Below are 16,510 nucleotides of genomic sequence, written 5' to 3' on the forward strand. Positions count from 1 at the left end.
TTAACAAATCTGTTTCTATGTGGAGACTCAGATGGAAGGTATAGAGGACTTTTCTGTGCTGCATTTACCATGATGCCCACAACACTCTCTTACACTGAGCAGCTCACCTAATGCTGTGCAGCTCCCTCCGGGCCGCCTCCTCTGCCATCTGGGAGGCCCGCAGCTTCTCCTCACACTGATCCTTCTCCGACTGCCTCCAGGCCTCTTGCTCCACTTTCATTTTCTCTAAGTCTGATAATCTGTTCTCAAGTTCTAGCCTAAAATAACAGATGACAATTATGTTAGCAAACTACAATAAACATGATCTGAGAATGCAATGTTTTCGCAAAGAAGTTTAACACAAACTATGGGACTAAGTACTTACTTTTCGTCTTGTAAGACCACAAGTTTCTGGTAACCTTCTTCCTTGGCAGCTTGTACTTTACGTATTAATTCACGATCTTTTTCCACCAAGAGCACTTTGTGGTGTTCAACAGTTGACTTGAGAATTTCATTGTCTGACTGCAATCCTAGTTTATTTTTAGGAGAAAAAGAAACTCTATTCACTACTAACATAAGGTTTCCAGCTAGCAAGCATTTGACCCCAGTAAAAGGAAAGACTGTGACAGTGTCCTTCAACAACTGTAACTCATGGACACACATGTTCTTAGAGGTCCTTACAGAACATCAGCTAATCAGAACTTTCCCACTTGGACATAATGTTACTATCACTTTTTAAGCAAATATACACAAATCTTTCAAATTTACACACACTTATTCCTTTGAATCTTGGGGATAGAGATCAGCTTAGATGAATACCCGAAGAGGCTTAGTCACTTGACTTGTTACAGGGGTTCTGGAGTCAAAGCCCCAGGACAGTATCATAAACTAGATGGTAAAGGTAAATTTGAACAAAACCAAAAATTGAATCCTTCAAAAGACCTAGCTAGGATTCTAGAAAATATGTTACATTTCTAACAAAAATAAAAATAATCACATTTTCAAGCTTATTGAAAGAATTCTCAAAGCTTAGGATAAATATTTCAGAAATAACTATATAAAATTTATATTTAAGCACAATATAGCAATAGATCCTAAACTCTCTCTAAAAACAAGTAGTCTTAACTCTAATAATACATAGAAACAGTCAAAACAATCATTAATAAAAATCAACTCAACAGGAAACAACAGAGGTCAACCCAAGCACAGTATAACCTCAGGGTAGATTTTTAAAGTATTTAAGAAAGAAACTTATAACCTCTGAGAAATTTTGATGAGCCATTTTCAGAGTAAAATGGAGCTAAAACTGAGCCGCCTTGAATGAGGAGTCAGTAACTAATCTAGGATTTACAGCAAATCAAACCAAAATTGAGACTGGGATCCACCTCCTCACATGCTTAGCTTCCCCACAGGTGACCTAAGAGCATTTAAATTATACACACATGCAGGACAAGCTCACATTTTCAACATTTCTTTTAATTCACACGGTAATCAAGAATGGTTATATAAAATTAAGACAGTTCATTAAAAAAAATCACAGAATACACAAATCATTCAACATAATAAAAATAGTCCCTAATACTCTTAGATTAAAAGTTTATTAAGAGAATCTAGAAAAGGACTCAGGATGTTCTATTTTAATAATTTGAATTTAAACCTGAAAATTACAGAGAAAAGCATGGGAGATTAAATTTTACCATCGAGTTCACTTTGGATCTTATTCCGCTCTCTTTCTAGCTCACTCTTAGCTCTGGCCGCCTCCAGTTTGATGTCAGTTATTTCTAGTTTGTTTGAATGTTTAAGCTCCTTCACCTGTTGGTCATCAGAAACTGCAATTATTATTGGGGCATCTTCTTATCATTCAGTATATACCTAAAAGTATAGACAGAAGTGAGAATCAATCTGGTAGTGCAGGGTTTAAGACCTTCAACAAAAGAATCCCAAGGCCCAGAAGAGCACCTTAGTCCAACAGATACCAAACAGAAGGCATCCTTTACCAGGGCTTAACCTTGCCTTAAAAATGTCAACTGCACATATCTAAATATATCTATGGGAAATTCAGAACATTCCATGGTGAAAATGTTGAAACTGTCCTTTTAAAAAGGCAGGCACAGCTGGGCATGGTGGCACACTCCTCTAGTCTTAAATCAGTACACAGGAGGCAGACGCAGACAGATCTCTGTAAGTTCAGATCATCAAGGCTATCTGACTGGATCTAATTTCAGGAAACAACAAAAAGGTGGGGAAAGGGGCAAAGGTATTCTAGGTAGTGGGAATAACACATAAAATGTTAATTAGGAATGACATCACATAATCTGCTCCTTGAACAATGAGCTATCCCTTACAATAAAGCATAGGAAGGTTTAAAATCTGTGAGAGGGTGACAGGGAATAAAAGTTATTGTTTTAGACTTAGTACAGCTATGATGAAACACCATGACCAAGGGGGAGAGTTCTTTCACTTACACTTCCTATCACAGTCCATCATCAAGAAAGTCAAGACCGAGTCTCACACAAGGCAGGAACTAGAGGGCGGGGCTGATGCAGAGCCCAGGAGGGCGCTGCTTACTGTCTTGCTCCTTACTGCTTGCTCAGCCTGTTTTCCCGCAGAACTGAGGACCACCAACCCTGGGATGGCACCACTCAAAAATGGACTGGGAAATATTCAATTAAGAAAACGCCCTATGGGCTTGCCTACAGCCTGATCTTATGAAGACATTTTCTTAATTGAGGATCCCTCCTCTCAGATGACTTTAGCTTGTGTCAAATTGACAAAAAGCCATCCAGCACACTGCTGAAAATAGCAGATTAGCTATTTAAGGTAGAATAATTAACTTTGTAAAGCTAATTTAAAAATGAGTTAAGAAATAAAAGTAAAGAAATCAGCAGACAGCAAAAGAATTAATAAAAAAAAAAACCAAAAAAGGACCAATTTGGAGAGGAAGCATGTTTGCATGTGTACAGTCAAGCGAGAGGAAGGAAGGGCATAGAAACAAAGCACACGAAACCTTCAGTACAAAGTCCACTTCTTCTAAAGCCACAGGGAAATGTAAACAATTCTCAAAAACATTCCACATAACTAATCAATCACATATCATTTTTAGTTTTAACAGTCCTAGCAAATAATTCTAGTTCATAAGTAGTAATCCTTCATCCAAAAAATTTTACTAAATACCTATTATGTGCAAGGTACAGTTCTAGGAGCCAGGAATACAGCAGCAAATAAAGTTTTCTTTCCAATCACCCACACTAGTAACATTTTCCAAACTTCTAAAATTATGCACAAAGGGAGTAGGCTTTAATCACCAGATGTATATCAAAGTTTAAAATCACAGGCCCAGAGTATAAAACTACAAAGATAGACAAGAGATGAAAAGGCTAAGTTACGCAGAGCCCAAGAGAACCCAACAACAAAGAAAGATGAGGTAAGAAACACACCAGTGAGGGTCCAAGAGTCAAAGGAACACCCACAGACACAAGGTTTTCACTAGAAGAGGTTTTGTCTACAAGTGGTTATGAAAACTTTGCAAACAAATACAAACTTTACTCTTTACACTGCTAATCCCAACAAAAAGATCCTTTCATACTAGTTTCTATAGTACTACATGATAGACTAGCGACCTTCTACAGACGTTTTTCTAATACTTAAAATTTCTTACTATGTCATAATTTCAAGGACAACTGACAAGGGCATTAAAATACTGAGAAAATATATTATTAAAGTAATTACACTGACATATATTCCACACTAATTGCAAAATATTGAGATTGACACAGTTCACTAAACCACACTATAGTTGCTTTTAATGAGGTAACACATTAAGTAAATTTCATAGAATATTGATTAATTTCATGGTAACCTAAAGAAAAAGTACATAAAAACCCAGTTTTACTAAAATAAACATTCTTAACTGGGCAGTGGTGGTGTATGCCTTTAGTCCCAGCACTTGGGAGGCAGAAGCAGGTGGATATCTGAGTTCAAGGCCAGTCTGGTCTACAGAGTAAGAAAAAGTACATAAAAACCCAGTTTTACTAAAATAAACATTCTTAACTGGGCAGTGGTGGTGCATGCCTTTAGTCCCAGCACTTGGGAGGCAGAAGCAGGTGGATACCTGAGTTCAAGGCCAGTCTGGTCTGCTAGCCAGGGCCACACAGAGAAACCCTGTCTGTGGAAAACCAAAAGGAAGGAAGGAAGGAAGGAAGGAAGGAAGGAAGGAAGGAAGAAAGGAAGGAAGGAAGGAAGGAAGGAAGGAAGGAAGGAAGGAAGGAAGGAAGGAAGAAAAAAAGAAAAAAGAAAGAAAAGAAAAGAAAAGAAAAAGAAAAAGAAAAGAAAAGAAAAGAAAAGAAAAGAAAAGAAAAGAAAAGAAAAGAAAAGAAAAGAAAAGAAAAGAGAAAACATTCTTTAGGCTAGGAAGCTGGAGCAGTCTGCAGGTGCATGCCTGCAGCACAAGCAAGAGGAACTGTGTTTAGATCCAAGCACCCATCAAAGCCGGGCATGGCAAGGTGCACTGAGATCCAGGCAGGGACGCTGACACAGGTGAGACAGAAGCTGGCTAGTCAGTCTAGCTGGACCAGTGAGCTACAGGGTCAGTGAAAGACTGTCTCAAATACTTACACAACTGACACTGGAGAGGCAGCTCAGGGGTTAAGAGCATGGGCTGCAGCTCTAGAAGACCTAGGCTCAGTTCCCAGAACTCACATGGAAGTTATCAACTGCCTGTAACCTATAACTCCAGTCCTAAGAGAGCTGATGACCTCTTCTGGCCTCTATAGGCATCAAGCACCCAAGGTGTGCAGGCATACATGCAGACAAAACCTCCATATGCAGAAAAACAAATTTTAAAAAATTTTAAATTCTTTAAAAAACTAAATATAAAATATGATAGATAATATCCTCTTTCTGATCCTCACGGGCACAAGGCACAAATATGTCATACATACACACGCAGACAAAACACTATATAAACAAGAAAAACTCAAAAATGTTGAAACAAAACAAAAAAACTGAGAAAATATTATACAGGAGAAACAATATAGTTTTTTTTAAAAACTGTGTTACACCAGAAACTCTGGCTATAAACGCCACAGGGATAATACTTAAATTCTGGCTTTTTCTAAAATTATAAGATGGTATAACTTCCTTTCCTTAAATATTAAGAAAGACTTCACATCAACCTCTGGTCTTTTACACACATGTGTACATATACAAGAAAGATGTACATACAACACTCACTCTCTCTCTCTCTCTCTCTCTCTCTCTCTCTCTCTCTCTCTCTCTCTCGGCCACGTACCGGATTACTTATGCTATTTTATAAATTTATAGGTCTTAAGATTTTTTTTTGGTGCTGTATTTCTATGTTCTTAAAACAATGAATTTACTTACAGAAGCACTAACTGTCAAATTTTCCAAGTGATTTATTTCTACAATATGAAGACAGATACTGTAAGGTGTATTAGAGACATGGAGATGAGTGAGGACGCTAGCATGACGAGTAACTGTTTGCCTTACAGGTGTAAGACCTGCGTGTGGATCCCCAGGACCTATGTTCAAAATCGAATGTGATCCCAGAGGTGAGGAGGCAGACTGACAGACTGCTGGGGCTAGCCAAACCAGCTGTGCCTTGGAAGCTTGTCTCAGAAAATAAGGTGGACAACAGCTGAGAGAGACCATGACCTTTGCCCTCCACTCCAGCACGCATAAAAACGGCTAGGTCAAAACTCTTCCCCGTGGCCATCACACCCCTGTGCTCAGGATTCCAAACACCTAAGAAGCCTGAACTTCAAGAGCTCTGTCCTCACCAACCTCTCTACCAAGCTAAGTCTTAATAGGCTGCCAGAGGCTGGCCTTTCTATTACAGTTTGCATTATGCTTTTGACATCACAGAAGGGCATTACTCAGCCAGCCACTCAAGACTAAAACAGAATTTTAAATGGTGGTATTAGGTATTTTATAAATGCTCAAAATCTACAAACTGAGAGGGGGCTGGTGTCTGCTGCCTTTTCAGAGAAGTCAGAATCAGTTACCTGTACCCACATGGCGTTTCAGAGCTGTCTATAACTCCACATCCAAAGCATCCAATATCCTCTTTCTGATCTCCACAGGCACAAGGCACAAATATGGCACACATACAGACAGACAAGACACTCATACATGTAAAACTCAAAAACTTTAAAACAAAAAAACAAAAAACTGAGAAAACAATATACAGGAGAAACAGTGCAGTTTTTAAAATGTGTTACACCAGAAGCTCTGGCTATAAACTCCAAAGGGATGACACTTAAATTCTGGCTTTCTCTAAATTATGAGATGGTATAACTTCCTTAAACAGCTGAATCATTACAGTTCTGAGGGATGGTTTCTGTAACTTAGATTTCTAAAGACTGAAAACCTCATGAAGTAACTTAATGTTCTTAATGAGATAGAAATATCATTAAGGACATCACTTTTAGGCCAACTATGATAATACCTTTTATCTGAGCCACTGATACTGGCAAAGCTTAGTTCTAAAGCCTAACATTTACAAATTTAAATAACTTAGTTAAACATACCCCAGGTGTTCCTTTGCATTGCAAACAGCCATTTTCTAGGATTGCAAAATGTTGATGAAAATTTCAAGTTGCAAAGAAAACTGTGACACACATGTTAGAAATATTAAAAAAAAAACAAACTATCCTTCCTGCAATCCTTTTACATATAAAAGTTCAGATGAAACATGCTTTGTCTAAAGTTGGAGGATGTATTGAATACTCCCATTTATATGCAAACTACTTCAAGCATGCCTTAAAAAACACAGGCAATTCTCAGCAGAGTGCTAATAAACAAGCGAAGAGAAATAATACCAAACTGCCGTTTTTCTTCAGTGGAATAAGAGCCTCTATTTATTCTCTAACTTGACAGAGAGAAAACAGTAATGAAGTGTGTATGTACAGAGCACAGAAGAGAGGTAAGGGTCAGTACACAGGAGAGCCAGAGAATGAGGAAAAATTGTGCTGCAAAATCTCCTCAATCTCCATTCCTACCCTAAGACTTAGAAGGCACCACAAAAGCCCAGCACATCCAATGTCCTGTTGCTACATTTACAGTTTCAGTTATTTCAGGAACCCAGTCAGACTACTTGGATTTAAGCAATGCACTGTAAATATTGAATACTCAAATATTGTTGAGCAAAACTGAAAACAATCTATAAAGGACTTGAAGAAAAACTTGAGAATTCCCTACATCCTGAATTCACTAGTTTATGTTTTATATGTTTTTGACTGGAGGTGGGGAGGGCACTGTTGAAATTTTGCTAAATTCTTATCATGCAGACATTTAATTTCTATCTGTTGACACAAATCAGGAAGAAGCCATAATACTAACTGATTTCTAGTGGGGTTTATACTATAGAAAGTTGAAAGAATTGTTAGTGATCAACAGAAAAAAGGCTTTGTTGCACATAGGAAATTGGATCCAAAGAAGTAAACAGAATATTAAAGATATGAAATAGCTTGCCTAAGGTTACACAGTTACTGACCAATCAAAAAAATTATAGACACACACACACACACACACACACTCATACTTGATTTTCTTTATATTCTTTATTTTATTTAAGGATACACTAGAAATAAAATGAATGAGTTAGAATTCAAAATATGTTCAAAGCCCATGGTCTCACCTTTGTATTTCATTACCTCATCCAGAATGGCATAATTTCTAAACAACCTAAATTTAAACTTATAAACTAATAATATCTAAAATTAAATACCTTAATAACTATGGTTGGGAATGTAATTCATCAGCAGAGTGCTTGCCCAGCACTTACAAAAGCATAACTTCTACTCCTAATACCACGAAAAGGGAGGTAGGGAGAAAAGAAGAGAAGAAAAATATACGTATACAAGTATGTTTAACCTTTGGAAATTGTATTTACTGCTAGGTGTGGTGGTGCATACCTTTGATCCCACCACTGAGGAGGCAGAGACTGGTGGGTCTCTAGGAGTCTGAGGCCACCCTGGTCTACTGTGAGTTCCAGGATAGCCAACACTTCATAATAAAGGTTCTGCCTCAAAAAAACAAAAATAGTAAATATTTTATTTGCTTAATTTTACTTACTTTTAATATCATTCATGTCAGCTGAATTAAGTGAAATATCAGCTACAAACAACTTGTATGTTATACATAAACCAAAAGAAAAATGAAAGGTAACTACATGTATATTCTGCAGTTTGACGGAATATGGATCTTTAAATTACATTATTAATTCAGAAAGAGGCATACAAATGCAAGGTGTATGTATGGAGATCAGAGGACAGCATAAGGAGGTACCAGTAATTAAAATTTACCCACTGCCATCTTGCTGGCTCTTAATGGGAAAAAAGTTAAGTAGACTATCTTCCAAGGGTGACACCCAATACATCTAAAATTACTGTTTCAATCACAAAAATCCAATTTTATTACAGTTCTTTAAAAGAAAGATTCAAATTTAAACATATACTTATAGTAGAATTCAGAGTCATTTCCCAAAGCAGAGTGCAGTTTAACTGAATGAAAAATGGTAACAAAAATATGCTAAATCTACATGATTAGTACGATAGTTTTCTGTAGAAAGAATTACATAGTCACCAAGTTACAGGATGACAAGAGAGTAAGATGGATGGATTATTACAGGGCCCAGTGAAAGCAAAGAGGGTATGGAACACCTACACAGAAACCTACTAACAGGAGGATGGAAAGGATTCTAAAGGAACTGCCCTGCAAGGCTAACAAAAGAAAAACTTACCCTGCGCGGCCATGGGTTACTAAACAAAATCCCAGTACCATGATGGGATAAGTCCTTATTAGTTACTGGTCAGGAAGACCCAAGTTTTGACATTCTTTCTGCCTCCTCTTCCTCAGTGTTACTAAACTACTCCTCCTGGTCACCTACCAAAACTAGGTAAGACACTTTGGCAAAAGATTCCATACATCATACATACGCATGGTGCAGAGGAATTAAGCTGGAACTGAGTGAAGATTCCCTTCATGTCACCTACTTTTTATGGTCCCAGAAGGTATCATGAAGGCAGCTGGGGAAGGACAGACATTCAGTGTCATCCTAGATATGAATCCTACTATCTACAAAGCCAGCCTGTCAGAGAAGACATTCCCACTTGTGCAACAGAGGTACTACTGTTACAGGAGTAACTGCTTTCTGATTAAGTTTAAGAGCCAGTTCACAGGAGGGATTGCATCGAACTATAAACCTGACCAAAAACCCAGGGTGAAGGAAATAATCCCCAGGGAAGAACTAAATACAGTTGTTTAGCAAAACTGATATTGCATCAAGCTGCCTTCTTAATGCATGCTTGTACCCACAAACAATTGGTACCTTTCCAGTTACTGGTACTGAATACAGACTCGCGGTACTGCATAGAGACAGTGAGAATAAGTAACAGATTAGAGGTCTACCTGTAAAAAGATATTTATCATCCCCTCCGAAGTCAACGAATACTGCGGAGGAGGGGGTAAAAAGAATGACAAAGTTTAAGATAGGAAAAAGAGCAGCACAAAGTCACCTTCTAAGCACAGACATTGCAATTACAAACACAAGGCAGCTGTGCGTGCCTCAACTGTGTCTTTGTGAGAATGGACCAACAGTTAGGTATAAATGGAGGAGTTCAGGGCCCTATCACTGAACTCCTTAGCACTGACAGATAAAAGAAGAAGGGAAATCATCTGTCTTTAATTATACTACTGATAACCCTACCAGGCTCCAATGGACAATTTCAATCCATGTGTCCCATAGATGATCCTGGATAAACTAAATGGGTCACAAAACAAGACCCAAAGCCAAGATTCCAAGAAAGGGAATGGTAGAGCTAGGAGTTCCGGTAGAAATGAGAGGAAGATAAATAAATGTGGGCAGAGGGAGAGAATACTCATGTATAAAACTGGCAAATATAAAATTAATCCACTTAAAAGGGGAAAAAAGACAATAAACTATAGTCTAACCTCATGGTAAGAAATATCTTTCCAGTGGAACCATGGTATAAGCTGTGATGACTTTGTCTCTTCTGTCTATACACCATCCATCAGCCATCTCAAAAAGTTTTTGGCCTTTAATCCCAGTACTTGAGAGGCAGAGGCAGGCAGATTTCTGAGTTCGAGGTCAGCCTGTTCTACAGAATGAGTTCCAGGACTTTCAGGGCTATACAGAGAAACCCTGTCTCAAAAAAAAAAAAAAAAAAAAAAAGGAAGGAAGGAAGGAAGGAAGGAAGGAAGGAAGAAGTTGTTCTTGGCAAACAAATGTATAATGACTAGACAATGTCTTTAGTTAAAGCACATACATTTCTACTAGGCTACAGTGAATAGTGTTATTTTTTAACCTGTGAGCCATCCTGGATTTTTTTATGGTGATTTTATATAACTGCTCTGATGAAAATAAAATGACTTCCCTGATTTGGAAACAAATCTTATTTTCAAGATCTTAGGAAGGTCCAAAGCTGAAAACAGCAGTACGTTAGGGAGTCTTCGTTAGAATTTATGACAAGCACTTTGTGTATAATACCTCACTTAACTTTTCCACAACTCTAAATATGTTTATGGAGGTAGATACTAACGTTTCAAATAGAAATACCAAAGTCACAAAGCTAATTAAACAAACTTTACATTCAGGCTGCCTGGTTACAAAGTGATCTTCCATAAAATACTTTTCTTTTTTTTTTTAAAGATTTATTGATTTATTTTATGTATGTTCATACACTGTCGCTCTCATCAGACACCCCAGAAGAAGACAGCATATTCCATCAGATGGTTGTGAGCCACCATGTGGTTGCTGGGATTTGAACTCAGGACCTTCAGAAGAGCAGTCAGTGCTCTTAACCCCTGAGCCATCTCTCCAGCTCCATAAAATACTTTTCTTATCACTACCTTATCTCTGGTTTTGAGATACCATATATATTGTATTCCGTAAGAAAAAATTGAATTTGAGTAAAAAAATCTGACCTAAAGATTACTTAACATTCAAGTTACATTTTTAAGGACAATTTAGAAGCAGATCATGTTAAAATCACTTCCTGGAGAAATATTAACAAGTATCTACTATGTGAGTGTGCGTTCTCAGGAGCTAAAAGGACTGTAGTGAAAAGCAATGTTTGCTGTCATGGAGCTGACATTCAGTTAAAGGATAAAGTGGTAAGGAGAGATTTTTAAAAAGAACAAAAACAAACAGAGGCCAGGGAAATGTCTCAGTGGTCAAGAGCACTTGATGCTCTTGCAAAAATTCAGAAGCTATACAGCAGCGAAGAGCCATCTGTAGTTCTAGTCCTGGGGATCTGATGCCCTCTTCTGGCCTCCTTGAGAACCAGACACACTTGTAAAGCAATACATAGAAGCGGGCACACATAAAAATAAAAATAAATAAAATATTTTAAAAATAAAAAAAATGTATCAGATGACATTAAGAGTTATAAAGAAAAACAGAGCAGGTTAGGAAGACAAAGATTAAGGCAGAAAAGAAAAAATACTATTTCACTATTCTGAAGACAGGGAGGAAGCAAGATACATAACTAGGTGGGGGAAGCTCATGACAGGCAAACAAGCACAGACCTCAGGGAGAGGGAGCTCTCTGTAAGAAAGCCACTGAGAGAGGGGTGAGGTGGCAGGAAAGAAGCTGACAGCCGAGGAAGACCTGAGGTCAGACAGGGCTCTGAAACCAGCTAGAAACCATCAGTTAAAAGAGAAAATGATAGGGTCAGAAAGGACTTCACCAGAGAGAATTATTCAAACACCCGATCTCTCCACCACTGTGCAGTCACAAGCGCTCCTGATGAATAAAGGACGGCGACTGACTTACCTCACTGGTCAGCGTGCTTATTTCTCGGTCGGCCTTATGCAGTTTGCCGATTAAACAGGTATTTTGTTCAGTGCTTGACTGCAGCTCTTTTTCTAAGCGTTCAGCCTGTAGTTTAGCTGACTGCTTTTCAGCCTTCAAGACAAAAGATTTGAAAACATAGCCATAATTTTTCACATTATATTAAAAATAAGCATTATTTGAAATGCCTGTGCAATCAAACACAAAAAATAATTATTCAAAACTTAAGCAACACTAACTGTCCTAAAGTAAGTTTTCTCAAACAGACCTGTAGAACTCAAATTCATTTCTTTGAGGACAGAAAGTACTCCCATACCTTAAGGTGGGAATGCTGACATAACTAACATTTTTAGACTGTCAAGTTCACAACAGTTATGAGAAAGAACTTTAGAAAGACAAGGAGGAGGCTTACAAGGCCCAGAGCCTGGGGAAAGGTGCTCGCTGCCGAGCCTGGTGGCCGACTCAGAACCCCAGGCCGGTCCTACATGGTGGACAGTGAGCACTGTCCTCTGACAGCTGCATAGGGTCATGGTCACAGGCCTCACACACGGCTATGTGCACACAGAACAAACGAATATCAAACAACTGGCAATCCATAATCAAGGGAGACTTTGTTTTTAAGCAAAAGAAGAAGCAGACAAATTCTCTGGAAATTCTTCTCCAGAAGTCCTGGAGCCTTCTGAAGCACAGGCCATGATGCTTCTGACCTGACCATACAGTTAAATCTCTAAAGTGCCAGAAATTTCCTAAAAGGGATACTCAAAGTACTCTTACCAGATAGGAAAAACTAAAAGCTTTGAAACATTTCTACTCACAATAAATAAATTGATTATTTCTGCACTTACAGGATAAACTTCAGGTTTATGTTTTCTATGCATGTTTATTGTATTAAAAAAAGATTTTGTTCAGCAACTAAGTTAGAGAACAATTATTTTCAAATATAAAATGGTATTCTTTGCATACAACAACAGCTGTGAAATATTAGAGAAAAATACTATTTGCTGTCATGTATTTATTTTAAATACGGACTCTTCTGACAAATGTCCCAAATGAGCCTTCAGTCTCTTTTCATCATTCAGCCTACCCAGGCAACCCTGACTCCACACGACCTTGGTCAGCCTTCCCACTGGGACCAGACACTACGCTCACCTGCACCTTTCCCCTTACTCTGCCCCTGTGCCAATATATTAAGGACTGCAAAATGGCAACCTAAAAACGCTATCTTACTATAAACTGGCTTAAGTCCAATGTTCAATGCCTCTAACAAGTTTAATGGTGGAAATCAACAAGGACTGACATAGACATCGCCCTCCCCAGTCCCTCCCACAAGTGACTTCTATTCTTCCAAATTCACGAATGTGCCCCATGGACCAGCTGATCACCCCGTTATCATTTACTATTTTGAAATTGAGTATTAATTACAAACCATGTGCCTATAATTTACTTCCAGCTCAACCATTTCATAATTACCCCAAAGGAGGAAAACACAAATTGACCAAAATAAATGAAAACATAAAGCAGTATCTCTGCTCCATCTTAGGCCCCAGGAGCTAAGCGGCATCAGCATGTCTGACTCAGTAGAAGCCCAGTTTTCCTAAGTGCTTCCTCCAGAAGCCCCACGGTGGCTCTGCCAACACTGTTCTTTCTCTAATGAGCTCAGGCAAAGAACTCAGTCAAGATCTGGATGTATTTAGTAGCCAGCTAACTTTTATCACTTTGGCTAGAGAGCTGTTTTAAGTTACATATAATATGTCTACTCAAGTAGAATTTATAACTTTAAAGTTTGAATTCTAGTGTAAGATTTATGATTTCAAAATAATTATTCTTTTTGTTTTGAGAGGACTTCAGTCTTGAAAACTTGGGGGACGTTTTGTATATTATAGTCTGTGACATCTTAAAGTCATTTCACTCAGATGATTCCCAAAGAATGAATATCCCCTCATGAATGCAGCAGCACAGCCTCTGCTGATCAATCAAAACCTTTCTTCTTTCCATGGCCACTTGGGAGTACGCAAATGCGTCAGCATAAGATCGCCAAGCATTTATTTATGTTCTAAAAACCAAAGGCTTGTCAAGTGCACTTTTAAAACTTATGCCATACTCTCTCCTGGGATGCAATTAAAACCTTACCTCCAAGGATCTGAGTGTAGCCTGCATCTCAGCCAACTGCCTCACCTGTATTCTTTGGACATTTTCTACCTGAGCACCAGAGTTCTCTTTCTCAGCCCTCAATTCTGCTACTTCAGCCTCTAAACTTTTCAATTTCTGAAGCAAATGAGTTTTTTCTCGAACGAGTAGCTCCACTCGTTTGCTGTCTCTCGTGGGATCAACACTAAGCAGCTGGTTCTGTAGTTCCTCTTTGTCCTTCTCCAGTCGTGCAACCTAATAATTGGAAAGGAAGGATACAAGCTCTAAATGATTGAATTTTCAGTCATGAACATGCTTTACAAGTCAGTAAATTAGAATTAAAAATCGCACAACATGAAAGCTCAGGTGTGGAAATGAAGTAAAAAGGAAAAGCATCTAAAACGTCACGTTCCTCATTCTGTACTCGGCATGACTCAATTCTAAGGGAAAGGACTTTGCCCTATTTTTCCCTCTCTCCTCACAGTGTCTGGCACAGGGCTTAATCAGATGCTGACTAAAATTCAAAATTGTAAATACTACAATAAAATAATTATTTAAAACACATAAATTTTACAAGCCCATGATAGAAACTCATGCAAGGCCAATTCAGTGACCACTCCGAAATGTTGCCTTACTTGTTTGGCTTACTCTCCTTAATTCTTTGGCTATGTCTAGGCTAATAAATCATCTGTTTATGAGGAACTAATTCACAGAAAAGCTGTATAAATAAAAAACAGTCAATGAACTTTTAAAGTAATGGCCAAGTTTATTAATGTCCTAACTGTAATTATATAGTCTAGATCTTATCATGTTCACAATTCCAAGGTTTATTAGTCAGTAAGAAACCCAAAGACACAAGGAACAAGTAGTATTCTCTTTCGTAACTACTCTCATTGCCAGATGATACATGCTTCCAAATCCGTGGGTTCCAAATAGTTTCCTAACACCTGAGGCATTTCAGAGGCCCCCTGTTGCTGAGGATTAAGGGGCTAAGCACTGAGAATAGAAATCCTTACCCCCTTTTTGGGTGCTCTTCCAAGTTTAACATATATAACTTATCACCACATCTGCTTTTAACTTTTCATTTTCATTTTCATTTCCATCTTCTTCTGAATGGTGCCAGGGCCTGTACCCTGAGCCTTGAACAAGATACAGCAGTGTTCTACAGTGAGGTGCAAGCCTAGCCCCATTAGCAATTCTTTTCCACTTATTTCTCTGTGCTGGGATTACCGCTCATTCTTCAACTGAACCACTGCAAAAAGCAACACTGGAAGCTAGTTAAAGCCAGAACGAACACTGAAGGCTCACTCTAAGTCACAGGGATACTAGGGAAATGCTCTGGGACATAGACAATGCTGGCTGACTTTCAGGGAAGTAAAGAAGCTGTTTCTTCATCTTCAAAACTCCAAGAGAGACTCTCTCTGATCTTTTCTGGCCCTACAACTTACGAATTCCAAGTCTGAATTTGTACACGATGGATATTAAAGACATTAACAGGGCATAAAGATGAAGATATCCAGTATGTAAACATCTTTTTCAAAAAAAAAATAAAACTCATCCAAGAAGATAGAAAGTCCAACTAATCGTTTGGTGATATACTCAGTATGGACAAGACGCCAGAGTTTAATTCCAAGCACCGTGCCCACTCCCCACAAAAACAAAACAAAAATAACAATAAAAAACATCAAATAAACAGAAAAAAAGTATACCTAATTCATCTCTCCTATTCCCTCCCTGATCTTTTATGTAGACTAATTCTCTCCCAGGTGTGTTCTTGGACTATATTTATTCAGTTTCTTCCTCCTTCAGGTAAGTATATGAGTCTGTATTACATCACATTATTTTTAACTTTTAACGAATTTCTGTTGCAAGAATTTCTGAGGCAGTGAGAGGCCAGTGATTGGAGGGGAGAGAGGAGGAGCAGCTAAGGGAAGTGAGGCAGGTTGGAGAGAGAGGGGGGGGGGGGGGCTTGGTGGACCAAACAGACAAGCAGAGCAGAGAGAGAGACACGGAAATCCAGATGGCTTCAGACATATTTCTGGATTTCTGGTGTTTTGGAGAGGTTAGATAATTGGGATAAGACAATGTCATTGCAAATTGGCATTATGTAATTGGGAGTTTTATATACATAAGGATATTTGGTTAATTATTCAAGTTTAAGAGTCATGCTTTACCGGATACTTGGAAGGAGTGGTACAGAGGCCTGGCGGGGCAGTATTCTTTATTAATTAACCGATACAAATTTCCTATATAAACACATTGTATTTATATCAATTTCATCCCTCCCAATATCCTCACCAACTCCTATCTTCCCCTATATGCTCTCAAATTCATCACCTCCTTTTCTAATTATTGTCTCTGAAAATACTGTAGGTGTACAGACATACACACATACAACCTACTGAGTCCAGTTACTGGTGCCCATATGTACACGTATGCAGGCTGACCACTTTGAATGGGGAACTTGTCAGAGGTCTCTCATCTCTGGAGAAACCAGATTTTCCCTCCCTCAGCAGCCACTGACTCCCTGTAGTTCTTCAGAAGGTAGAGCCTTGAGAAAATTTCCCCCAC

The 16,510-nt window shown here is 38.4% G+C and overlaps 1 protein-coding gene across 3 annotated transcripts in view; it reads right to left on the reverse strand.

The window, feature by feature from the left end:
* The window catches only part of Cep83 (centrosomal protein 83), a 108,296-nt gene that overhangs the window by 41,240 nt on the left and 50,546 nt on the right, over window positions 1-16,510 (reverse strand). For all 3 annotated transcript variants that reach the window (XM_052165532.1, XM_052165533.1, XM_052165534.1), the window contains 5 exons: window positions 13,943-14,194; window positions 11,795-11,926; window positions 1,677-1,791; window positions 365-509; window positions 108-257 (listed from right to left, as the gene is read on the reverse strand). In XM_052165532.1, coding sequence (XP_052021492.1) covers window positions 108-257; window positions 365-509; window positions 1,677-1,791; window positions 11,795-11,926; window positions 13,943-14,194 — 794 coding nt within the window. The remainder of the gene's footprint in view (window positions 1-107; window positions 258-364; window positions 510-1,676; window positions 1,792-11,794; window positions 11,927-13,942; window positions 14,195-16,510) is intronic.

Source organism: Apodemus sylvaticus, chromosome 20, assembly GCF_947179515.1.
Source record: "Apodemus sylvaticus chromosome 20, mApoSyl1.1, whole genome shotgun sequence".
In the NCBI taxonomy this organism is placed as follows: Eukaryota; Metazoa; Chordata; class Mammalia; order Rodentia; family Muridae; genus Apodemus; species Apodemus sylvaticus.